Here is a 27,365-nt window from a genome sequence, read left to right as displayed (position 1 = left end):
ACCTCAGGTGTTCCGCCTGCCTCGGCCTCCCCAAGTGCTGGGATTACAGGCGTGAGCCACCATGCCCAGTCCTAATATATAATTTATATATTGCATTTATTGCAGATTCTGTGTCCCTCAACTAGATCATTAAGCTTCATGGCAGGATTAGGTTGTCTATTTTATTCTCTGCTGAATGTTCACATTCCTAAAGTGTCTGGCACGTTACAGGCACCTAAATTAAATTACTTTGTGAATAAATCAACCATTTTCACCCATCTCCAACCCACAAAATTGCTAATATTAAACCAAGTCAACGAAAGATGACCATTTGCCCCATTTCCCCCCTTTCGTAGCTAGCACATTTCTCCCTGTTAAATCTTTCTTTTTTTTTTTTTTTTTTTTTTTGAGACGGAGTCTCACTCTGTTGCTCAGGATGGACTGCAGTGGCATGATCTCGGCTCACTGCAAGCTCCACCTCCCGGTTCACACCATTCTCCTGCTTCAGCCTCCCGAGTAGCTGGGACTACAGGCGCCCACCACCTCGCCCAGCTAGTTTTTTGTATTTTTAGTAGAGACAGGGTTTCACTGTGTTAGCCAGGATGGTCTCGATCTCCTGACCTCATGATCCGCCTCCCTCGGCCTCCCAAAATGCTGGGATTACAGGCCTGAGCCTCCGTGCCCAGCCGTTAAATCTTATTTTGTAGTTTAATCCCTTCATTCTTATTAACTGGGCTCTTTGAGAACCTTCCGCCTTGGGTTAACTGTGAATGTGATAAACACGTCTTCACTGACATCACTCAGAAACTCTGAGCATGAGTTAGAGCCTTTCTCCCACAATGAGAAACTTCTTGCCAGGGAGGAGATGATGCATTTGTACTCGTTGAGTAGAATCAGTTGTTTATTCAGCCAGGAATGTACCATTCTAAATTCTTTATTTTTTGGTTTCAAACCTTCTTTAAAAAATTTAAAACATTTAACTGACAAATAGAGATCGCACACGTTCCAGGTGTACAGTGGGCTGATTTGATACATGCAGACACTGTGTAGTAATGATCACAATCATGTTAACACATTCAACACCAACCAGGCGGAATTATTTTCATGTTTATATTTATCTGGCCATGAGGGCAACATAAGAAATTTCTGTCAATTGCAATCTCAAAAGGAACTCTTTACTAACCGAAAATTCCACCAAAAGAGGTGATACAAGGCAACGTGAAATTCACCTGTTTATAACCGATGCACCCACCAGCATGGCACTCATGACGGTTCCCACAGAATCACTTCATCTCAAATGGAAGTCAGAGCCTGTCCTCCCCGGATAAACAGTAGTCTCTAATTCTGAAACCTTGTTTGTAAGTGATTATGCTGACACGAAGGGGTGAAACAGCCCTCTGACGGAGACTCACTTCAAGACAAACAGCTGTTTTACCTTTGAAGCCCTCTGTGCCTTCTATCCCGACTGCCAAGACCACTCTTCTCCAGGGTTTCAGTTTCACTGTCACAGCACTTTCCCAGACCTCATTCACCAGGCTTTGGTCCCTCTTCTCCTTACCAGACAACTTCCCACAATCTCCAATTGCAACAGCAGCCCATTTTCTGCAGCCCATTGCCTTTTCCTGTCACTACGCACAACAAACATATGGGTCAAACAATCCTTCTTTTGCTCTATCATGCTCTCAGCCAAGTCCGGGCAGTTTTATGACATCAGAACCACTTCCACAGAACAGACTGAAGTCATAAGCCCGGGCGACTCTGCTGGCTACAGTCATTGCCAGGGCAACCCCAGAATCCTTGAAAAATAACCAAGTGATGCACTCTTACAGCTTTATGAAAACATTTTGGCATTTAAGAATATTTTTATGGTTATATGCCTTCCTTGATATATTATTCATTTATTTTTTGAGATGGGGTCTCTGTCACCCAGGCTGGAGTGCATCTTGGAGGCTGGAGCCAGGCTGGCACGATCCTGGCTTACTGCAACCTCCACCTCCAGGGCTCAAGTGTTCCTCCTGCCTTAGCCTCCTGAGTAGCTGGGACTACAGGAGCACACCACCATGCCCAGTTAATTATTATTATTTTTTGTAGAGATGTGATTTTGCCATGTTGCCTGGGCTGTTGATACATTATTATTATTATTATTTTTTTTTGAGACAGAGTCTCGCTCTGTCACCCAGGCTGGAGTGCAGTGGCCGGATCTCAGCTCACTGCAAGCTCCGCCTCCCGGGTTCACGCCATTCTCCTGCCTCAGCCTCCCCAGTAGCTGGGACTACAGGCGCCCGCCACCTCGCCCGGCTAGTTTTTTGTATTTTTTAGTAGAGACGGGGTTTCACCGTGTTAACCAGGATGGTCTCGATCTCCCGACCTCGTGATCCGCCCGTCTCGGCCTCCCAAAGTGCTGGGATTACAGGCTTGAGCCACCGTGCCTGGCCGATACATTATTTTTATATATTTATTTAGAGATGGCGTCTCGAGCTTGTCACTCAGGCTGGACTGCAGTGGTGCGATCTCGGCTCACTGAAACCCCCGCCTCCCAGGTTCAAGCAATTCTCCTGCTTCAGCCTCCCAAGTAGTTGGGATTACAGGGACCTGCCAGCACACCCGGCTAATTTTTGTATTTTTAGTAGAGATGGGGTTTTACCGTGTTGGTCAGGCTGGTCTGGAACTCCTGACCTCAGATGATGCACCCACCTCAGCCTCCCAAAACGTTGGTGAGAGATGAAGCCAGACGGACTTCCTGGGTCGGGTGAGGACTTGGAGAACTTTTCTGTCTTACAAGAGGATTGTAAATGTACCAATCACCACTCTGTAAAAACGCACCAATCAGCACTCTGTGGCTAGCTAGAAGATTGCAAATGTACCAATCAGCACTCTGTAAAAATGCACCAATCAATGCTCTATGGCTAGCTGGAGGATTGTAAATGCACCAATCAGCACTCTGTAAAAACGCACCAATCAGCGCTCTGTGGATTGTAAGTGCACTAATCAGCACTATGTAAAATGGACCAACTGGCACTCTGTAAAAAAGACCAATCAGCAGGACATGGGCAGGGAGAAATAAAGAAATAAAAGATGGCCACCCCAGCCAACAGCAGCAACCCGCTTGGGTCCCCTTCCACACTGTGGAAGCTTTGTTCTTTTTGCTCTCCACAATAAGTCTTGCTGCTGCTTACTCTTTAGGTCTGCACCACCTTTAAGTGCTGTAACACTCACCGTGAAGGTCCGCAGCTTCATTCTTGAAGTCAGCGAGACCACAAACTCACTGGAAGGAACGAACTCTGGACACACTCGGATTACAGGCGTGAGCCACCACGCTTGGCCGATACATTATTTACATTTTTTTCTAATAAAGCTGAATTGTGTTTTTCAGCTATTACACAAACCACGCTGATGATGGGGTTTTCTAGATAAGAGAGGTCTTGCCAAGGAGTGTATATCAATCTCTGTAATAGCAAAAATGGCCCAGAAATAACGTAAATCTCCATGAAACTATTTTGTTGTAGGGTCAAAAAACTAAAGCAATATGTGCCCGCAGAGAGTCAAGCTCCTTTGCCCCTGTACCCCCAAACAAACCTAACTTAATCATCTGCTCCACATGGGATGTAAACAAGTTCATGAAGGAGGCAGCAGTGAAGTCGGACAAGCTGCCTGGGATCAAATTGCCTTCTAAATATGCTCAAAGTGGCTGCCGTCCACAGAGAGAGAAGATTTATGGGTATTAAGGAAAAAAGGAATGAAAATAATCAATACGAAGTGAATACAGCACAGAACGACACTGTTACATGATCTTAAGTCCTTAAAATGCAAGAAATGTGGATGGATTATGCAAATAAGACAGAAATCTGACGATGGCAGGAGGATGCCCAGGGTGGTCCAGTCGGGCTCCAGTTTCACATACTGTTCTCAGGGATGAACCCCACGTCCTCCCCAGCCACCAATTCTCTCCCTGATGCCAGTTCAATGTGGAGGGCCCTAAAGACACTGGGACCACAGCAACCGGAGGGTGGCGTTTTCCAGCAGGACATACAGACAGGAATTTACTCCCACAGGGTAAAGCAAAGGCGGAAAACAGGTAATTAGAGCTAAGGACTGTGGGGTCCAAAGACTTAACCCAGAAAGTGGGCCTCCCATTACATGGAGGCAGAAACTGGACTAAGAATGCAGAAGGGACTTGATCAAGGGCACAGACAGGAAGGTGGAATCTGAGTCTGGATGTAGGACGCTGGACTGTAAGTCCAAGGTTCTCCCATGCTGCCTCCCACACACGGATGTGCCTGTGTGTGTGTGCGCATGCGTTCCATCAGCTGGAGCCAGTGGGCAAAGTGGACACACCCCGGGGCTGGGGATTCTACTTGTTCCCTCCTGGGCACCATGGTGCCTGGCAAGGCACATTCCACACAAGTCCGTATCACAGCCAGCCATACTGCAAACAGCACCGGACCCGGCCCCAGGCAACGGCTGCGGGAATTGTTCGAGGGCCATTTTCTTTTATTTTTTTTGAGACTGAGTCTCTCTCTGTCACCCGGGCTAGAGTGCAGTGGCATGATCTCGGCTCACTTCAAGCTCTGCTTCCCGGGTTTAGGCCATTCTCTTGCCTCAGCCTCCTGAGTAGCTAGGACTACAGGCGCCTGCCACCACGCCCAGCTAACTTTGTATTTTTAGTAGAGATGGGGTTTCACTGCATTAGCCAGGACGGTCTTATCTCCTGACCTCGTGACCCGCCCACCTCAGCCTACAGGCGTGAGCCACTGCGCCCAGCCTCGACGGCCATTTTCAAATCCCAACTCACAGGTCCCACCCATTCCTGACCAAGCTAAGAATTTCCTCCTCAGTGTTGAATGAACCACCACCACCACATTTCGTTCTGAATGTCAGTTTGCATTTATATAGCAAGATTATCTTTCCCTAATAAATTAACATCTATTTCATGTGTTTTCAATCTTTCCACAACTTGGCATGGTAGTCAGGACAGATGTCCTCATTTTACAAAAGAGAAAACGGAGCACTGTCCAACGCCTCACTCTGTGTCCTGCCTCCTGCTGGCAGTTGTACCTTCTAACCTGGGCTTTTCCTCACTAGGCTTTTTTGCTTGGTAGATACATCAACCTACTGGAAATCCCTACCTCATCTGCTCTTATTGGTGAAAACAGAGAGAAATATGCACCCGCGTTTCGGGCGGCAATAATATCACGCATGGGATACAGCCTGCAAACCCCTCTGAGCTGAGGTCCTCTGTGAGGGTCCAGCTGACAGGCTGATCCCTAAGTCATCAAAAGTGTCCTTCTGTTTTTGTTTAAGACAGGACCTTGCTCTGTTGCCCAGGCTGGAGTGCAGTGGTGCAATCACGGCTCACTGCAACCTTGAACTCCTGGGCTAGGGCAATCCTCCTTCGTCTGCCTCCCAAGTAACCTGGACTACAGGTATGTGCCACTGTGTCCAGCTAATTTGTAAATATTTTGTAGAGATGGGAGTCTTGTTATGTTGCCCAGGCTGACCTCAAACTCCTGAACTCAAGCAATCCTCCTGCCTTGGCCTCCCAAAGTGCCAGGATTACAGGAATAAGCCGCCATGCCTGGCTTCCCCATGGTCTTTTTGTTTGTTTGTTTGAGACTCTGCTGCCCAGGCTGCAGTGCAGGGGTGCAATCTTGGCTCACTGCAGCCTGGACCTCCCAGGCTCAAGGGATCCTCCCACCTCAGCCTCCCAGGTAGCTGGATCTACAGGTGCATGTTACCATGCCTGGCTAATTTTAGTATTTTATTTGTAGACACGGAGTCTCACTATGTTGCCCAGGCTGGTCTCGAACTCCTGAACTCAAGTGATCCGCCCACCTTGGCCTCCCAAAGTGCTGGGATTACAGGCGTGCACCACCACACCTGGCCTCTATGGTCTCCTTAAAGCGGAGATCACCCCTTTCTTTTCAGGACAAGGATGTTTGCTCATCTTGAAAAGCAAAAAAACCTGTCAGAAATGGAATGAAAGATCTACCTCAAATCCTCTCCTTAAAATGCTGGACAGCCAACATCTGGTTATCGCTCAAGATTTCTGATTAGAAAATGTTTGATTTATTTGGAAGCAGTTTTATGGAAGTAGCAAAGTATAGGACATTTTAAAAATCACTTGCATGTCTGTGTGAGATGGTCACAGCTGCGCTCCCTCTTTCCACAGAAACATGGCCTGCAGACACATTTGCAGAGTCCTAATAAGCAACTGTCACACACCCCCAGATGGCCGATTTGATCATAGGACACGGATGCAGGATGATAGTGAGGTTCTCTTTCCCTTTCACTGCTCCTAACACAGCAAACCTCCAGCCAGAACAGCAAAAACGCCAAAGGAACAGCCTGCTCCTGCCAGGCACCCTGACCCCACCTCCACCTGCCAACACAGACCTTCCAAACTGGACCTCCCGCGGGCACCTGGCTGGGAGATCCAAGCAGGAATCATTAGCACAGCTCAGGGCACCTCGGAGATTTTCAACTCTCCCAATTATCCCAAACTCCCCAACTCGGTTCACTCAGGGTTTTGATTCTCTGCCTCTATCTGACCAAAAGGTAACCCTGCACTTCTGAGGACCTCACCTGTTGAGGGGAGAGTGAGTAGATGGGAGTGGAGGTGTTACCATTTTCAAATATACATTTTTTTCCAAGAGAATTAAAACATTTATTGATTATACATGATAATGGATGATACAAAAGCTTCATTCCCATCCATAGTTTTATCGGGTCAAATATACTTTGAAATGTGGGATTCAAACAGATGGACATGTTCTGGATATATGGTCCTTTAAATGCTGTATGGGTCTTAAAAAAACTGCTTTCTAGAATGTATTTCATCAGAGGTTTATCTTACTATGCATCCCAGTTTAAGCCAGCATTTGTTCTTTTCCTTTCTTTTCTTTTTTATTTTTTTGAGACAGAGTCTCACTCTGTTGTCCAGGCTGGAGTGCAGTGGCATGATCTTGGCTCACTACAACCTCTGCCTCCCTGGTTCAAGCGATTCTCCTGCCTCAGCCTCCCAAGTAGCTGAAATTACTCGGGAGGCTGGTGGTCATGTACCACCAGGCCCGGCTAATTTTTATTGTATTTTTAGTAGAGATGGGGTTTTACCATATTGCCCAGGCTGGTCTCAAACTCCCGACCTCAGGTGATCTGCCCGCCTCTGCCTCCCAAAGTGCTGGGATTATAGGAGTGAGCCCCCGCACCCGGCCTGTTCTTTTCCTTTACAAGGTTTAAAGAAAATAATAATGCTTCTTATAACTTTGTATGGCTTCCGCTCTCCTTCCAACAACACTGATTTGACACAGATCATGGGAGAAGAGGCCGATGGAAGACGGGGGGGGTCCCAGCTCCTTATCATGACAGATACAGGCTCTCTGCCAGGCCATCCTGGCCACAATGATAGGGTCTAGCCACTGAGCCCTCTTTTTAAACACAGCTGAATAGTACACCAGGCCATGTTTCATTAGCCATTCAGTACAACTGGAATCTCAAAGTGACCAAGCTATCCTATTTGCCACAGAGCTGGGCAAAACAATCTCCCCAGCAAGTTGAAAGGAAAAAGAGAGCATACTTAGCATTGAAAAGTAACTAAGACTAAGTAGTGTCACTGGGTTAAAAGACTTAAAACTCCATCGGTGATCTGGGACACTGATGCTGCTCAAACAACCCACTGACCGGTGGTCATGGCACCAATGCCCTGAGGTGATGTGACCAGGGCCCTCTGCTCAAGGCAACACAGACATGCCCTGAGCCCTCTGCATTTTTTGGCTCTCCATATCCTAATGGGTAAGCAAGGACTTCTGCTGCCTCAACGCTTAGGTGATTAGGTGGCTGTCCTCTGCCCTGCCACTGTCCTCTGATTTCCAGCGTCAAGGACTTGGGCAGCACAGTCGGAGGAAATGGCTTTCAATGACTGGCCTCTGTATCTGCTTGGCAAAACTCCCTGACTTCTGGAAAAAACGGGGGACTGGTTTTGTCTTCCCTCCACATGGTATAAAACATTCATCTCCTGGAGATGAGCAGCAGCGTGGCTGATGGCTGCTAGGGAGGTGTTTCCAGAAAGATATGACTTTGACATAATATAAGCCAAATTTTGTCCCACCAGCTTGTATGTCTTTCCTTTAACAATCCACCAGCACCTCATTATTTCAGATCTGGCTTCTAGGTATGAGGCCTTTTCATGAGGTGTCCTCATGAAACCTGGCCCCTGGCTTACCTTGGGATTGGTTCGCTGCTGCAGTCTCCTCTCTTCCCTCTCTCTCTGCAGCCGCTCAAACTCCTCTCGAATTTCAGCTGGGGTTCTCCTCCTTTCCACAACCTACGTGCAGAATCAAGATGGGAAGACAGCTGAGGACCCAGGAGGTAAGGGAAACGTACACAAAGAACTGCAGTCATTGATTTTGGTGTGTGCGTACTGCCTGGGGTCCAGCCACAGCCTTTCCCCAGGAAGTGCCCCAAACCGTGACTTCTGCCATCCGATGGCTCAGGCCTGGGTGAGGCAGAGCTCACTGCCCTCCTGGCCCTTCCCAAGGTTGAAATGAGCTTTCACTCAGCTCTCCAGAGTGACTTAAACATTCTTTATTTTAGCAACTTATCTCTAAGTCTGCTGAAATCTTACAAGGAAAATGTCACCTTAAATTTCATAGTGTAAATTTCCTAATGAATCTCAGATAACAAATGTTAAATATTAGGACGGAGGCAAGCTGGCTCTCCCTAGTGGTCTGGGACAATCGCTAAAGACTCCTTTTGAGCTTCTTGGACCAAGGATCTCGAGCTGTCGGGTCTGGGTGTTTTTATTCTGTTGCTGTAGAGACGGGGTCTTGCTATGTTGCCCAGGTTGGCCTCAAACTCTTGGCCTCAAAGGATCCTCCCACATCAGCCTCCCAAAGTGCTGGGATTGCAGGCATGAGCCACCATGTCTGGCGGCTCTGAGTGTTTTCAGAATCATGGAACTCTTCTTCTTACAATAGTATATGAACCTTAGAATCTGGGCTGTCAGTTATAGGCTGGTGTAACAATACTCAGGTACCACGCAGCAGACCTCGTTAAACTCAGGGATGCACAGTGATGTCGAATCTGAGAAAATAAGGTATTCCGGCCTGGCGCGGTGGCTCACACCTGTAATCCCAGCACTTTGGGAGGCCGAGGTAAGCGGATCACCTCAGTTCAGGAGTTACAGACCAACCTGGCCAACATAGCGAAACCCCATCTCTACTAAAAATACAAAAATTAGCCAGGTATGGTGGCAGGTGCCTGTAATCCCAGCTACCTGGGAGGCTGAGGCAGGAAAATTGCTTGAACCCAGGAGGTGGATGCTGCAGTGAACTGAGATCATGCCACTGCACTCCAGCCTGGGCAACAGAGCACGACTCTGTCTCAAAAAAAAAAAAAAAAAAAGGAAAAAAAAAAGAAAAGGTATTCCAGGTCTGGTGTGGAATACCTTTGGGAGGCCGAGGTGGGTGGATCACCTGAGGTTAGGAGTTTGAGACCAGCCTGGCCAATGTGGTGAAACCGTCTCTACTAAAACTACAAAACATTAGCCAGGCGTGGTGGCGGGTGCCTGTAATCCCAGCTACTCGGAAGGCTTAGGCAGGAGAATCACTTGAACCCGGGAGTCGGAGGTTGCAGTGAGCCAAGATCACGCCATTGCACTCCAGCCCGGGCAACAAGGGCAAGAAACTCCGTCTTGAAAAAAAAGAAAAAAAAAAAAAGAAAATACAGCATTCCAATTCCAGTTCAGCCTTTCTTAGCTTGTCATGAAAGGAAGACCACCCAGTCGAGATTTCAAAGAAGTGGAAAGGGCAGTCTTTCATCTGTGAAAGAGGCAATTGCAATGCACGATTTCTGTTGTTGTTTTTTTTTTTTTGAGACGGAGTCTCGCTTTGTTGCCCAGGCTGGAGTGCAGTGGTACAATCTCGGCTCACTGCAAGCTCCGCCTCCTGGGATCACGCCATTCTCCTGCCTCAGCCTCCCGAGTAGCTGGAATTACAGGCACCTGCCACCACACCCGGCTAATTTTTTGTATTTTTAGTAGAGACGGGATTTCATCATGCTAGCCAGGATGGTCTCAATCTCCTGACCTTGTGATCCACCCACTTCGGCCTCCGAAAGTGCTGGGATTACAGGCATGAGCCACCGTGCCCGGCCTGCACTGCACGATTTCTAAGGGTCCCGTTTATGGTGTGAAATTGTGTGCACTGGTGAGAAACACACAGTGTGGGAACAGGACAGAAAAAGTGGTTACTCTTTTTCTATCACTACCAAAGTTATCAGATGGCTGGGGGAGGGGCAGGGGTGTATGAGAAGGGGAGGGGCAGGGGTGTATGAGAAGGGGAGGGGCAGGGGTGTATGAGAAGGGGAGGGGCAGGGGTGTATGAGAAGGGGAGGGGCAGGGGTGTATGAGAAGGGGAGGGGCAGGGGTGTATGAGAAGGGGAGGGGCAGGGGTGTATGAGAAGGGGAGGGGCAGGGGTGTATGAGAAAGCAGATTCGCTCATCAGTGGGAGAAACACAGGGGAGTCTCGAGATGCTGCTCACAGACTATCTAAAAAGATGTGATGTGAGAAAATGTTTCCTTGGAAATTTCAAGTTTCAAAAAATTATTTTTAAAAATACAAGCTTATAGCAAAAAATCAATAGAACAGAAGGATAGGAAATAAAAAGTACGTGATTCCCCTTACCCATATTCCCTCTTCTCACAGGCTCACACTCAATTTTTTTTATATCACTTCCTAAAAATTCTCTATGCATGTGTATGTACCTACGTATGTGCGCGTGTACACGTGCACACACACACATTCGATATAAATAAGATATTACAGGCTTTGTGAAACTTGATTTTATTTTTCAACAAATAATAATAAAAAACCCCCACAAAAACTCATCTAGAAAAATCCTAGGAACTTGTCCACTACTTTAAACATTAAAAATAGTGAAAACATTTTCTTCTCTAATAACTCAATATAAATAAAAAATTACTAAAAAGGGGGGAAGTGGTTCTTTTTAAGGAAGCTTTAAAATAAAAAGATTGTTAAAATCATCCAAGAACAAACTAAAGGTCCTAAGTGGCACGACAGTGATTGCTCTGTGACCTTACAAGGACATTCTGGGTTCTATTTGGTGAACAAGGTGCATTCCCGCTGCCCAGGCTTAGAATCACTGAGGGCGTGTCCCCTATCTACAGCACTCTCACTTTCCAATGCCACCCGTCCTGACACAGACAAAAGCAAGGTGCAGTTTTTCAAAGTTTCCAATATCTTCTCAATCTCATGTCAGTCCCTCCCTGAAGCAAAATAAAATAAAAATAAAAGAGCTTCAGGGAAATGTAGGTAATCAACCATTCCATGTAAGTTTGAAGATCCAGAAAAAAATGTTTCAAAATACTTTAAAAATTATTCATGACTTTACAGCCCAATTCAGTGGACCTGATGGTGCAGCCAGTTTCTCTGGACCCAGCAGATGGTGACTTAAGTGATCCATCACCAAGGACAAGGAGGCCTAAGTGTGAGGCTGTCTGAATGGAGACAGTTCCTCTACATAGCCCAGAGGATGCAGGATGTTCCAATATGGATAAAGAGATTTTATTTTATTTATTTCTTTGAGACGGAGTCTCGCTCTATTTATTTATTTATTTATTTATTTAAGACAGAGTCTCGATCTGTCACCCAGACTGGAGTGTAGTGGTGCGATCTCGGCTCACTGCGCCTCCCGGGTGCCTGACATTCTCCTGCCTCAGCCTCCCAAGTAGCTGGGACTACAGGCGCCCACCACCACGCCTGGCTAATTTTTTGTATTTTTTTTTTTAAGTAGAGACGGGGTTTCACCGTATTAGCCAGGATGGCCTCGATCTCCTGACCTCATGATCCACCCACCTTGGCCTCCCAAAGTGCTAGAATTACAGGTGTGAACCACCGTGCCTGGCCTTTTTTTTTTTTGAGACGGAGTCTCGCTCTGTCACCCAGGCTGGTGCGCAGTGGCGCAACCTCGGCTCACTGCAAGCTCCGACTCCCGGGTTCACGCCATTCTCCTGCCTCAACCTCCTGAGTAGCTAGGACTACAGGCGTCCGCCAAAACACCCACCTAATTTTTTTGTATTTTTAGTAGAGCCGGGGTTTCACGGTATAAGCCAGGATGGTTTCCTGACTTCGTGGTCTGCCTGTCTCGGTCTCCCAAAGTGCTGGGATTACAGGCATGAGCCACCATGCCTGGCAAGATTTTATTTTATTTTAATATTTTATTTTTTTGAGACAGTCTTGCTTTGTCACCCAGGCTGGAGTGCAGTGGTGCGATCTCAGCTTACTGCAATTTCCGCTTCCTGGGTTCAAGCAATTCTCCTGCCTCAGCCTCCTGAGTAGCTGGGACAACAGGCTTGTGCCACCATACCCAGCTAATTTTTTCATCTTTAGTAGAGATGACGTTTCACCATGTTGGCCAGGCTGGTCTTGAACTCCTGACCTCAAGTGATCCACTCGCCTCGACTTCCCAAAGTGCTGGGATTACAGGCATGAGCCACCGCGCCCGGCCTGAATAGAAATTTTATAATTGAGTGTTCTATTCAACAGGATATTAGTTTTTAAAAATGCAAATTTAGTGAAAGTTTGATTCGCCATAACTTTAATCAGTGACATAAGCAGACCCATGAATATGCCCATATACTACTATTTTTTTCGGAAACAGATTTGTAAGCTGCTGATAATTAAAATCCTGGACTCAAACCCTGTAGGGAAAAAAAAAAACCTGGAAAGTGTGAGGCCTCACAGAGGCTGCAGCAGGAAAAGACTCATTTTCAGGAATTTTAGCTGTTTAATCTTTGAAGACTGAACAGCTGAAAATTACTTTCTCTCTGTTACATTCTGTGAGGAATTACAAAGGCAAATAATCCAAAGGGGGCAGATCATTCCATTTTGAGTCATATTTTACACAAGTTTTGCAAATAGTTGGTGCATAATCTGAGCTAACAGCAAAGTCAAAATGGCCAGCCTTCCTGGAGCGGTGAGGACACTTAGCAGGGCAGGGCACTTCATTCTCAGCTCCCACAGGCCTCTGCCAGCCTTGACTATTTATACCTTCCTTTAACCAGAATACATGATGCCGGAAAGGGGAACAGGACTAAGCCAGCTGTGAGCTGCTCTCCTCCTTATCAGCAACCCTTACAGACAGAGGCATCTGGGAACACAGCATCTGAAGCTGCATGACGGTTGATAAATACCAGACATTTTCAGTGTTTCTCATGGACAGAGTGTATCACATGCAGCTTGTGAATCCATACAACTGCTGTTCACCGAACCATTCACCTACTAGGTCTATCCCTATGCTAGTCAGAAAACTGAGTGGCCAGGTGCAGTGGCTCACCTGAGGTCACGTGTTTGACACCAGCCTGGCCAACATGGCAAAATCCTGTCTCCACGAAAAATGCAAAATTTAGCCGGGCATGGTGGCAGGTGCCTATAGTCCCAGCTACTTGGGAGGCTGAGGCAGGAGAATCGCTTGAACCCAGGAGGCGGAGGTTGCAGTGAACGGAGATTGCACCACTTCACTCCAGCCTGGGCAAAAGAGCGAAACTCCATCTCAAAAAAAAAAAAAAGAAAAGAAAACCGACTGAGCCCAGGAATTCTAGACCAACCTGGACAACATAGTGAGACCCCATCTCTACAACAAAAAAACAACCACCTTTATTGATGAAACGAATGAGGAGATCTCCAAAAGCTGGGTGGCATCATGGAAGGAGGACAGACAGGACCTTAAACCTCCTGGGAAACCTCAGGCAAGTCCTTCTCTAAGCTTCAGTTTCCCTGCTATAAAGTGAGGAGGGTTAAGCGACATCATTTGAAAAGTGTCATCTGGTTCTATCTAGTAAACTTTTTATTCTGGGATATTTTTAGAAAATTATTTAGAAACGCTATAACAACAGTACAGAAAGTTCTAGTATAGCCTGCACCCAGGTTCCCCCCATGTTAGCACCTTATATAACCACGGAAGATCTGTCAAATCTCAAAAACCAACATTAGTACATTTCTACTAATTAAACCTAGGGTTCAGATTTCACTAGATTTTCTACGAACATCCTTTTTCTGTTCCAGGATCCAATCCAAGATTCCACGTTGCATTTAGACATGAGGTGGATGTCCTTAGTCGTCTTCTGCTCTGTGACAGTTCTAAACCTTTGCTAGTTTTTCAAGATCTTGACCATATTATTGCTTTTAATACAGGCTGCCTTTCTCATATACTATAAAACCGATGTCAGAGACAGGGAAGTAAAATATAAATAATGTAAAGAACTGCGGACAAAAACCAAACTGCAGATGATCAGGGCCAAAGGATGCAACTCGGATGTAATACAACATCTGAAAATGACATCTGCAGGAGATGAGTTACGTGGTTTCCATGGCAGTTGCCAGCCATTACCAGAATCAACACTGTCAAAGCATTCACAGTTCAAGGTTAGATTTTTGCCATTCTGAAAACATGGCTAATTTTGTTTTCAATGTGGGTATCTGCACAAACATCACTAACCAATCTCGGTAAGTAAATAGTATGGCTGGTTTTTTAAGCTGGGAATGGTTACATCTCATTCCTTGGGAATCCTCCCAAAGAGTAACAGTCTCTAGAAGCCTTAAAAAAAAAAAAAAAAAAAAAAAAAAGGGGGGGGTGCTGGGCACGGTGGCTCACATTTGTAATCCCAGCACTTTGGAAGGCCAAGGCAGGAGGACCACCTGAGGTCAGGAGTTTGAGACCAGTCTGGCCAACATGGTGAAACCCCATCTCTACCAAAAATACAAAAATTAGGCTGGGCGCGGTGGCTCACGCCTGTAATCCTAGCACTTTGAGAGGCCAAGGCGGGTGGATCACGAGGTCAGGAGATCGAAACCATCCTGGCTAACATGGTGAAACCACGTCCCTACTAAAATTACAAAAAATTAGCCGGGTGTGGTGGCGGGCTCCTGTAGTCCCAGTTGCTTGGGAGGCTGACGCAGGAGAACGGCGTGAACCAGGGAGGCGGAGGTTGCAGTAAGCTGAGATCGCGCCACTGCACTCCAGCCTGGTCGACAGAGCAAGACTCCATCACAGAAAAAACCAAACCAAAAAAAACAAAAACAAAAACAAAAAATTAGCTGGGCATAGTGGTGCGCACCTGTAATTCCAGCTACTCGGGAGGCTGAGGCAGGAGAGGCACTTGAACCCTGGAGGCAGAGGTTGCAGTGAGCCAAGATCATGCCACTACACTCAGCCTGGGCAACACAGTGAGACTCCGTCTCAAATAATAATAATAATAAAAAAAAGTAGCAGAGTGTGGTGATGCATGCCTGTAGTCTCAGCTACCTGGGAGACTGAGGTGGGAGGATGGCCTGAGCTGGGAGGTCGACACTGCAGTAAGCCACGCTCACGCCACTACACTCTAGCCTGGGTGACAGAGTGAGACTCTGTCTCAAAAAAAAAAAAAGACTGAAAATTTACCTAATGACTAACAACTGGGCTAGTATTCTGCACATTCTAAAGAAGCTCCAATGGGCTGGGGAGTGATTTCTAGTTGGTGGAGTGCTTTGAGATCTTTGGATTAAAGGCGTCTCAGACACTCACGATACCAACAATCAATGCCCTTCACTGTTCACTGACTACCCATATGGTAGCCTAATAAATATGTGGTAAATGGATACCCTTCAGCAACTGAAGAGTTTAATAGTCTAAAAATATCAGCAACAGCATGAAGGGAATACAGCTTCCTCCCTGGAGTGAAAGCTATTACTGCAGTGAGAGAATCGTCATATGGAACAATTGATCCAGCTGTAGGAATTCCTTGAAGGAATGTTGATGCCAGCTTCATAAAATTTGCTTGAGTTCAATGAGACTTTCTGTGTAATATGAATAATGGGTCCAATTTTCCTATTGTATGTTAAACACTAATACATCTCTGAGTAAATATCTGGGGAGGTATCTTCATTTAGTTTTCTTTGAAGGCATTTTTATCTTGCAGCAAAAGCTTAGTATCAATATGAAAAAAAAGCCAATTCTGATCCATGAGAACCTGACTTGCTTAGTTTACTAAAAAAATACGAAAATAATGTTTAACCACTTGCCACCCACAACTGTGCACATATTTTTTTTTTATTTCATTTTTTATTTTTTGAGACACAGTCTCACTGCCACTCAGGCTGGAGTGCAGTGGTGTGATCATGGCTCACTGCAACCCCGACCTCCTTAGGCTCAAGTGATCCTCCCACCTCAGCCTCCCAAGAAGCAGGATTACAGGCACACGCCACCATGCCTGGTAAATTTTTTTATTTTTTATTGCTTGTAGAGATGCGATCTCACTGTGTTACTCCAGCTGGTCTCGAACTCCTGAGCTCAAGTGATCCTCCTGTGTCAGTCTTTGAAAGTGCTGGAATTACAGGTGTGAGCCACTGCACCCAGCCCTACATATTTGTATAACACCATTTGTGTGTGGATTTGCTTTGTTTCTAATGGGAAGATAATCTGGTTTGATAAGAGGAAACCACACAATATTTTACCGCAGACTCCACGGCTCCACTGATTGGGATAATGCTGCTGGGGACTAAAAACCTAGTCTTTGAAGAGGGAATATGTAATGGAGTCCTACAGCTTTTCAGTGACTCCAACTGCTGACTTGAAAAACTATAGGCCGGGAGTGGTGGCTCACGTTTGTAATCCCAGCACTTTGGGAGGCCGAGGTGGGCAGATCATGAGGTCAGGAGTTCGAGACCAGCCTGGCCAACACAGTGAAACCCTGACTCTACTAAAAAAAATACAAAAATTAGCTGGGTGTGGTGGTGGGCACCTGTAATCCCAGCTACTCAGGAGGCTGAGGCAGGAGAATCACTTGAACCCAGGAGGCCGAGGTTGCAGTGAGCCGAGGTTGTGCCACTGCACTCCAGCCTGGGCAACAGCACTAGACTCCGTCTCAAAAAAAGAAAAAAAGAAAAAAAAGAAAAATTGTAGCCAACCCCACATCTTAAAAATACAAAGAAGCTTTAAGGAGTGTATAAAGAGTGAGGGGGAAATTGAATAAATACAACAGAAATCTATTTTCCTTTTTGGATGAGAAAATGCTAAGTTGTTTGGCTTAATACCTAGCTGCAATGAACCAAGGCGACAGGAAGCACTGCTATTCCCTTCAAGCCAGAGGCCAAGTACCAACCGCCCACTGGAGCCAGGAGGACATGCAGATGAGAAGAGCCAGACGTAACACAAGGGGGAGTGGTGGGGACTGGCACAAATTGGACAGTCCAATCCCATCTGAAGGGCAAGGGCTCCTCAGATTCAGTGTTACCAGATGTTTCAAGAAAAGACAGAAGACTGAATTATGATGCAGAACCTCCCAGGGTTGAAATGTTAGCAACCAGAATTCACTGTGTGAGGCAATCAAAAAATGGCAACAGGCTGGGCATGGTGGCTCACACCTGTAATCCCAGCGCTTTGGGAGGCTGAGGTGGGAGGGTAGCTTGAGGGTAGGAATTTGAGACCAGCCTGGGCAACATAGCAAGACCCCATCTCTACAAAAAATAAAAAAATTAGCTAGGCATGGTGGTGTGTGCCTGTAGTTGCAGCTACTTGGAAGGCTGAGGTGGGAGACTCACTTGAGCCCAGGAGGTCAAGGCTGCAGTGAGCCGTGATGGCACCAATGCACTGCAGCCTGGGCAACACAGCACACGCGCACTGTCTCTCGTGTGCACGCTCTCTCTCTCTCTCTCTTGCGCTCTCTCTCTCTCTCACCCCCCATCCCCCCCACCAAAAAAGGCTATTAGTGGAATATGGCCCACAAGCCACCAATATGAAGCATTAGTGGAAAGGTGGGAAAGGAAATGGGATCCTCTTTTGCTTCTCTTCTACTCCTCATCTGAAGGCCTTTATAAGGCTTTGATGCTAGAACTGGAAGAGACAGGCACACATGCTTGAGATTAAACATCGAATGAACTTTGGCCGGGCATGGTGGCTCACGCCTGTAATCCCAGCACTTTGAGAGGCCGAGGCGGGCGGGTCATCTGAGGTCAGGAGTTTGAGACCAGCCTGACCAACATGGAGAAACCCTGTCTCTACTAAAAATACAAAATTAGCCAGGCGTGGTGGCGCATGCCTGTAATCCCAGCTACTCAGGAAGGCTGAGGCAGGAGAATTGCTTGAACCTAGGAGGCGGAGGTAGTGGTAAGCCGGGATCGTGCCACTGCACTCCAGTCTGGGCAACAAGAGCAAAACTCGGTCTCAAAAACAAACAAACAAACAAAACAAAACCAAACAAAACATCGAAGGAACTTCAAGGGAAATCTTACATGATGGTGAAAATATAACTCAATGCAGGTCAACTCCATGTTATTAACAGACTAGCAAATTTCTTGGGCATCAGAACCAAGTTTCTTTTTTTCCTTTTTTGAGACAAGGTCTCGCTCTGTTGCCCATGTTGGAGTGCAGTGGCGTGATCATAGCTCACTGCAGCCTCAACCTCCTGTGCTCAAGTGATCCTTCCATCTCAGCCTCCTGAGTAGCTGCGAATACAGGTGTGCACCACCAAGCCCGCTTAATTTTAAAAAAAATGTTTTGTAGAGACAAGGTCTTGCTATGTTTTTTCTCAGGCTGGTCTCAAACTCTTGGCCTCATGTGATCCTCCCAGCCTGGCTCCCCAAAGTGTTAGGATTACAGGTGTGAGCCACTTTGCCTGGGTCAGAACCAAGTTTCTTTAATGATACCTATATATTCCTGCAGCAACTTAAGAGTTTCACAACGAATCTTCATATTCATTTTTCAGATAGTAACATGTTAGCACTAGCAACCCAATTACTTGCCCAAGGCTCTACTGCTAGTCAGTGGCAGTGTGAAAGTAAACAAATTATCTGAATTTTAGTGACTGTTCTCCCACAGCATGGCTGCCCAGGGCGACACATTTGCTATATATTTTGTTTCACTCATCACATTTGACAAAGCTTGAATATTATAATACATGAGAATTGAAAGGGTCATTACAGGCAATGCAACCCCAGCAGCTCTGCCTCCATTTTGCTCACATGCATAACATACTCCCATCTGAAATATTTCCTCACCGCAATTACTCAGAACTGAGGTGGAGAGAGAGGCACAGAACTGTGCAGGGTTGAAGGGAGTGTATGTGGAGTCAGAGCTGCACCCTTGAAGAAATCGTCTCCCATCAACCGCCAGCTCCACTTGCTCCCGCCCCACACCTGGGTTAAAAATTACTGGTCCAGTCCATCCCTCTTCCGTTTTACTTGACAGGTTAGGAAACGAAGGACAAGTCAGATGAGTGGCTGGCCCAAGGTCAGAGTTACAAAGTGGCAAAGCCAAGTCCAGAACTCAACCTCTAAAACTAAAATACAGGGCAAGGAAGGGGGCTCTGATGTCTTCAAATATTCCCAAAGGCATTATTACGGATTGCAGGGTTTTGGGGAGATGTTTTGTAGCTGTTTAATGACTTTTCTGGGACACCAGACGCAGTTTCTCTTACCTCCCATCCTTCCATTTCCAGTCCTCTCTTCCCATATATATCATAGATGGCCCTGGTTTGGGGGTCACTAAGCACTGCAAATTAAAAATTAAACATGTTTATAAAATATAAAATTCACCTTCAGTCCTTTCTGAGAACACTGATGTCATTAGGTAAGCCCATCTCCTGTTCTCCCTGTCTGATCACAATCTTCCTAGAGACCCCTTTCATTTTCTACGCATCTTTCCTCCTAACTGCTTTTTTGATTCAACCTAGGATTTGTTTATTGACTTACTGACTGACACGGTCCTTCTCTGTTGTCCTGGCTGAAGTGCAGTGGTAAGATCATAGCTCACTGAAGCCTTGAATTCCTGGGCTTAACTAATCCTCCTGCTCCAGCTTCCCAAGCAGCTGGGATTACAGGTGTGTGCACACATGCCCAGTTAATTTATTTTTTGTAGAGATGGGGTCTCACTATGTTGCCTAGGCTGATCTTGAATTCCTGGACTCAAATGATTCTCTTGCCTTGGCCTTGCATAGTGTTGGGATTACAGGGGTGAGCCACTGCACCCGGCTAATGTAGGATATGTTTAAAGGTGGCTACAAATGAGAAAAGTCAGATTTTCCCAGTGTCCAAGTTACTCTTGATTGGAAGGTACAGGTACAAGGTGTACAAGGTGTACCATGCAAGAAGTGACACCAGCTCCTGCATTGCGAAAGGACCTGAAAGTTGTTTTAAAAATAATTTGGTGGCTGGGTGCGGTGGCTCAAGCCTGTAATCCCAGCACTTTGGGAGGCCGAGACGGGCGGATCATGAGGTCAGGAGATCGAGGCCATCCTGGCTAACACGGTGAAACCCCGTCTCTACTAAAATATACAAAAAACTAGCCGGGTGAGGTGGCGGGCGCCTGTAGTCCCAGCTACTCGGGAGGCTGAGGCAGGAGAATGGCGTAAACCCGGGAGGCGGAGCTTGCGGTGAGCTGAGATCCGGCCACTGTACTCCAGCCTGGGCGACAAAGCGAGACTCCGTCTCAAAAAAAAAAAAAAAAAAAAAAAAAAATAATAATAATAATAATAATTTGGTAAATTTCTGCCATGGTGTATAAAAGTACACTGACTTGAAAGAGTGGGTTTCCAGTTTCTAAAGAAGCTTGCTATAAAAGTAGAAACAGGTTTGGATACTAGAAAAAGCTGATTTGTTACTTACTCTATAGAGTTCTATTAACTCCAAAGACAGGCTACATTTCTTTTGTGCACCTCTCCTCTTTATTTGTAAATAATTTTAAAAGACAAAAACACCTCTTACCATTTTGTTGGCCACATCACCCAAAGTACATCAGAAAAGAATTTCTCGGTTAAGGGTGAGAGCTGTTCAAATGATATTCCAACTGAACTCGAATGTCAGCAGGGCCAGTGGTCATTCTCTTCCCCTCTACTTCACCAATTTCTGCCAAGACCTTTGGGTCTCTTCTCCCTTGAGAGTTCCCACATATTTGTAGGCCTGATTTAAAAACTATAGAAATGATCCTATGCATAATCAAATCTAATGGGAAAGGAAGAAATGCTGGCCCCTGGGAAACACAGGAGCCAAACTTGTGTTCCTCTCCAGCATGTAATAAGGAATTATTCATTCACGATTTCACCTGAGTCTCCCTTTAGGCTAAACAGGAGGCCAGGTCTGCTGCTGTGGCATTTTCACTAGCACTGGTAGGGTCTTTCTGTTAACTCTTCCCCAGGTCTCCAACACAATACAAGCAAACTATGTGGCTCATTTAGACAACAGTAAAATTAATGCACCCATTTAGATAACAGAATACAATAAAAAGAACAGGCTACTCGTCACAATTGCCATGCAAGTGATCTGAATAGAGTTAAATTTGGTAATGACACCACACTGATTACACATTTATCACACACTGCAGCCTGATTTTCATTGGCCATTAAAATCTAACTTTTTGGAAAAACTCTAACGTGAAATACACTACAAGCTTAACATTATGTATACAGTGAGGTGACTTTATGATTTTATAAAGAAACACAGTATCTAATTTCTGGTCTAAGGAGCCAATCACCAAATGGTTCTGGAACAAATAACTTACTGTACTTGATGCATATAACAGTGATTTAACATTTTTTTAAATTTAAATTTTAAAAATGGTGGTAAAATATACATATAAAATTTACTGCTTTAACCATTTTAAAGTATACAATCAATAGCATTAAGTACATTTACAATGTTGTATAACCATCATCACTCTCTTATTTCCAGAACTTTTTGCCATCCCAAACAGAAGTTCTGTATCCAGTAGTGACTTTAATATTTTATAAACGAATATATCACAGAATCTTCTTTCTGACATACGTAAGACGTAAGTATAAAAATGTGAATCGCTTGATTCTATTTCCTATAACATCGTTTTCGTTCCTTTATTAGAACTGATAACTGAATGCTTCAGAACCAATAAAATCACTTTTGGATGAAAAAATGTCCTTGTATCTTCTAACAAAAAAGAGAACAAAGAAATCTTCCCTGTGACGATCAGCCTTTACCTATAAGAGTTCCCTTTAGAAGAAACCTGGTAAACGATTTAAAACTTGAGTATTCCCTTGCAATCGAGACTGTCTATTACTGCACCCGGCCTCTCATTTTCTACTTACTGGACACGTATCGATCTCCAAAGCAAAATACTACTCTTTCAAAGGACCCTGTCAGTAAAAAGTAGCAAACTAACCACCTCTTCTATTTACCTCTAAGGACTCTCTTTTTCTATCCTCTATAAATCACATCTCCTAAAAATCGAATAACCGCTACCAGGATGTTTCTACAAAGTCCAGCCCTCCACTGACCTTCATAAGCCTGGTGAACAAGGTTAAACAGTCGCTCCGCCTGTGACTTGAGCTCTGGGTCTCTGTGCTTGTCTGGATGGTAGAGCATACACAGCCTCCGGTAGGCAGCTTTCAGCTCTTCAGAAGAGGCCTAAAGAAAGAAAAATTCAATTAGAGAACAATCAATGCTACTTAAACATTATCATTATCAGAATCAGCCTTGAAATGGGAACCCATCAGCCACGTCCCAATGTGTTTGCTCTTGACATGCAGGATGTAATGAAGTTAGGTTTATTACCTCAACAAAGCTTCTTTTTGTCAGTTAATAAAGCGATCAATTACATACATCAATAGTGACTGGGTTTTGCTGGGAAGTGCTGCTATCTGATGAATGAACATTTGTGTCTCTGGAATGGCTCATTGTGCTCTGAGCTGAAACCAAAATGTCAGAGACCTGCTAACTCTTTAACTTATTTGAAGTAAATCATGCCAAGGCACTCTCAACAGAACAGGTTCAGGCAAAGAAAAGCTATATACCATTAGACAGAAATGACATCAATTTAATGACATAACGAACATGAATCCTTGAAATTCAAAGACAAACTTGTAGGGCCCACATGCACTCGAATGCAACCTCTAATTCCAGAAGGCAGCACATTCAGAGGCAGAAATGCTTCCCTAACCTGTAGTAACCAACCCTCCCCAAAACCGCCAGACCTCCCTAAAAACCAAAAGGCATCAACTCTCCAATCCTCCTACGCAGCACGGACATCTGAAGGGGCGGCACAAGGCAGACGGGCTCTGGTGTGCTTTAACCACAGTGGGGGGCGGGTGCCAACAGGCAAACCTGCATTCACTGTGGCCGGCCTCACAGCCACCAAGAGGGTCTCTAGATGGGACCCCTCCGAGGCCCTGGGACACTGAGCGGGCTGTGTGGCTGGCCCCTCAGGTCTGCTTTTGGGAAGTGTTATGTTTGATTCTAGAGGCTATTTTGGCCTGTGAGGGGTGGTACTGGATGGGCAGCTCTACCCTTTGGTATATCAGTTAAAGAACACTTGATTTGGGGACATATCCCCACCATTTTGACAACTGAAGCACATTTCTGGGTCACTGACAATATGCTAGAGAGGCTCCCAAAATCTGCCAACTGAACAGAAGAACAGGTCCAGGTCCCAGGAGGGGATGTGAGGACTGACAGTGCTCCGGGATGAGGGCCTGGAACACAAATCCTCAAAGAAAGAGGTCACAGAGACATAGTCCTGGGACCATAATTACCAAAAAAAAAAAAAAAAAAAAAAAGATGACTCTGTATTCTGTTACTTCCACAATTTTTCAGTATCTTTCAGTCCCAGGACTAATGAACTTCTTCACCAGAAAAAAAAAGTGCAATTTTACTGTATTTTAGTATTAATTTTTGGCCCGGAATCGAAATATTTTCTACAGGATTAAGTTATTCAGATGCTAGAAAGCCAGGGCATTTGTGCGAGTTTACCAGGGGTTCTAAACAAGGAATTCTGAAGGACTCCAAGAGAAAGACAGTAAATGTGATTGGAAAGACATGTGGAGGACATCGGCCCATCCCATGTGCCTGAGGGGGCAGCAGTGCTGGGGCCCGGGTTCTGCTCCTCAGCCCTAGACCAGGCTCAGGCCGGCTTTGTCTGAGGAGTAGGTGATGGCGTGGGTGACCTCCAGGAACCTTCTGGCTCTGACTTTACTGGATTCTGCTATCCAGAAAAAAAAACAAGGCCAGACGCAGTGGTTCACACGTGTAGACCTAGCACTTCGGGAGGCGAAGGTGGGCAGATTGCTTGAGCCCACAAGTTCAAGACTAGACTGGGCAACATGGCGAAACCCCACATCTACCAAAAATACAAACATTAGCTGGGCATGGAGGTGCTTGCCTGTGGTCCTACCTGGAAGGCTGAGGTAGGAGGATCACCTGAGCCTGTGGAGGCTGAGGTTGCAGTGAGCTATGATTGCATCGCTGCACTCCAGCCTGGGTGACAGAGGGGGAAAAAAACTAGCTAGACCCGAGCCATTCAGCTTGCCCTTTACAGCAGGCCACAGAGAGCGTCCCGCTGGTTTGGAGAGAGGCAACTCTGCCGCGTGCCATTTTAAATCGGGAGCTCCTTGAGGGTTCCGTGAAGTGCTCTGTCAGAATAGGGTCAAGGATCTTGCTGAATGAGCAGCTCCTGGCCTCTGAGAATTGGTGAGACCCCACCCCACGGCAAATCTCTTTCTCCCATCTTCCCTTTGGTGCACTACCAAACAGGGGCTGCCTGTCTTCCAGCCACGCCCGTGTGGTTCGCTCTAGGGCAACACAACCTTCCATTCTGCTGGCTGAGAATGCAGGTGTGGCAGTCAAACGGCCCATGTCTGGATGCAGGATCTGTCACTTCCAAGCTTTGTGACCATGACAAGTGAGATTTCTGGCCTTTAGTCTTCTCCTCCATAAAAGATGACAACCCTTGCAGGGACGGTGTGAGAATGAAACCAGACAGTGACTATGAAGTTCTTCACACAGTGCCCAACACACAGCAAAAACTGAGGAATTTTAGCTCCTTTAAGCTCCTTTCCGTTTCCGCATCTGCAGACTGTGGACAATAGCGCCTCTTTCTGAGGCTTTGTGAGGCATAACTGAGACAATACAAGCACGAGTGCCTAACAATGTTCAGCTCATACTAGGACCATAACCACTTTTATTATTACCATCATCACAATTCAGCTGTGGTATCTTTTTGGCAACAGGAGAACTGAAACTGGAACAATTCAGAGGGCACCGCCCTGGTGCATGGATAACGGAAACAGTCATTCAGGAAGGAGTCCTGCTTGTGAAAATTCATTGTGCCGCCTCCTGGCTTCAAGTAATTCTCCTGCCTCAGCCTCCCAAGTAGCTGGAACTACAGGCACCCATCACCATGCCCAGTTAATTGTTTGTATTTTTAATAGAGACGGGATTTCATTGTGTTGGCCAGGCTGGTGTTGAACTCCTGACCTCAGGTGATCCGCCCACCTCGGCCTCCCAAAGTGCTGGGATTACAGGCGTGAGTCACTGCGCCCAGTCACAAATTTTTTTCTTTCTGCAAATTTTAATTGTCCTTTCCTGTATCTCATAAAAGTTACAAGTACTGTATTAGACAGATTTGACTGACTCCCAGTTAGACTGCTATTTCCTGGTTATTAAAATTAAACTAGATGACAAGAGAGCAGAATATCTACTCTGCAGGACATTCTTTAATCTTATTAATAAATGGCTTAATATGCTATTGATTAAGTAATGGAAATAAGATGCTTCATTTTTAATAAATATCACACTCAATAAAAGGTTAGATTGGTCCTTTCATCATAACTGAATAGCTAAGGTCACTGGTTCGATATTTCATAAATGAGAACCTCTTTCACTACCACAGAAATACTGTTATCATTTCAAAACGCAATGAGATATCATTAAGAATGATACCTAAAGATACATTCTTATCCTAAAATTCTCTAATAAAATTAAGAAATGTATCATACTTTAAGTCTATAAACTTTCGTCATCCCAATCACCTGGTTATATTTTCTGGATAGACTATATGTTAGGCCCCAAATTAAGTCTCAATAGACTTTAAAGACTGACACCATACAAAATATCTTCTCCTACCACAAGAGGATGAAGTCAGAAATCAGTAACGGGGCTGGGTGCAATGGCTCACACCAGTACAGTAATCCCAGCACTTTGGTATGCCAAGGTGGGAGGATCACTTGAGGCCAGGAGTTCAAGACCAGCTTGGGCAACATAGCAAGATCCTGTCTCCACAAAAAAAATTTAAAAAATTATCCAGGTGTGGCCCAGGTGTGGTGGCTCACACCTGTAATCCCAGCATTTTGGGAGGCCGAGGCGAGTGGATCACAAGGTCAGGAGATCAAAGCCAGCCTGACCAACACGGTAAAACCCCGTCTCTACTAAAAATACCAAAATTCACTGGGTGTGGTGGTGAGTGCCTGTAATCCCAGCTACTTGGGAGGCTGAGGCCAGAGAATCGCTTGAACCTGGGAGGCAGAGGTTGCAGTGAGCCAAGATTGCGCCACTGCACTCTAGCCTGGGCGACAGAGCGAGACTCCATCTAAAAAAAAAAAAATTTATCCAGGTGTACTTCCAGCTCCTCAGGAGGCTAAGGCAAAATAAGCTAAAACATGTCTGGATAGTATGTCTGTACCACGACTGCATTTGGTTAGGATAGGCTAGATCAGTGGTTCTCAAAGTGTGGTCTGGGGCACCCCAGGAATCTCTGAGACCCTGCAGGGATCCACAAAGTCAAAACTATTTTTCTAATAACACAAAGCTGTTATTTGCCTTTTTCACTCTCATCCTTTCTTGAGTGTACAGTGGAATCCTGAGGTTACAGGACGTGTGATGATATTGGGAACAAACGTGAGCCTAAAAGAGGCAGTCCTTCAAGATGGATCCTGAGATATCTAAATTTAAAATAGAGTCAGGTGGCCTTTTGCTGACTAGGGGTCGCACAGAGTTTTCCAAAATCCACATCTTTTTATCTTTGGAGCTCACCCACCTCAATCAATCAGAGCTCATCCGCCCAGCCAATCAGGGCTCACCTGTATCAATCGTTCAGCACTAAGCAAGTTTCAATCCTTCATTTACATAAATGGACCTGATTGGGAACCCAGGCAGGAACTTTGGCTATAAAACCTGAGTTTTCCTTTCGTTCTCTGGAACACACCTTTGTTTTATACTGGAGGCTGGGTTTCCCTGGTTTGCAAAGTATTCACTGGAGTAAAATCTCTTTTTTCCAAATTCCCTTTCAGAGAACTTTTAGTTATAACATCATTGTTCTGACGTTTAATGGAAAGTGTGTACATGTCTTATGTTTTCTAGAAATTTCTAAGGTTTGTATAAATACAAAAGTTTAATTAAATACAGGGTATAAATACAAGAGTTTTTGAGATTAACTCAATTAGTTCTCAGTTCCTTGACTGTGCCCACTATCGTTGGTTGTACCTGCTGTGATGTCTGTGTATCTGTAACCTCATTATTGTCCAATATGGTCATTTCAAATCCTTAAAACGCTTTCCTTGTGCTTCTATTGAAATACATTTGTATTTGTGTCTTGTTTT

The 27,365-nt window shown here is 45.4% G+C and overlaps 1 protein-coding gene across 4 annotated transcripts in view; it reads right to left on the bottom strand.

The window, feature by feature from the left end:
* The window catches only part of DNAJC11 (DnaJ heat shock protein family (Hsp40) member C11), a 72,153-nt gene that overhangs the window by 28,977 nt on the left and 15,811 nt on the right, over window positions 1-27,365 (bottom strand). For 3 of the 4 annotated variants that reach the window (XM_077977415.1, XM_028840421.2, XM_077977422.1), the window contains exons 2-4: window positions 22,272-22,401; window positions 19,446-19,519; window positions 8,198-8,299 (exon numbers count right to left, since the gene is read on the bottom strand). In XM_077977415.1, the coding sequence (XP_077833541.1) occupies window positions 8,198-8,299; window positions 19,446-19,519; window positions 22,272-22,401 (306 nt within the window). Of the gene's footprint in view, window positions 1-8,197; window positions 8,300-19,445; window positions 19,585-22,250; window positions 22,402-27,365 lie in introns of all 4 variants that reach the window. The other variant, XM_077977430.1, reaches the window with a different exon arrangement.

This window comes from Macaca mulatta, chromosome 1 (genome assembly GCF_049350105.2).
Source record: "Macaca mulatta isolate MMU2019108-1 chromosome 1, T2T-MMU8v2.0, whole genome shotgun sequence".
NCBI classification, from domain to species: Eukaryota; Metazoa; Chordata; class Mammalia; order Primates; family Cercopithecidae; genus Macaca; species Macaca mulatta.
The sequence above is the reverse complement of the archived record's forward strand: the minus strand, read 5'-3'. Positions and strand labels throughout refer to the sequence as shown.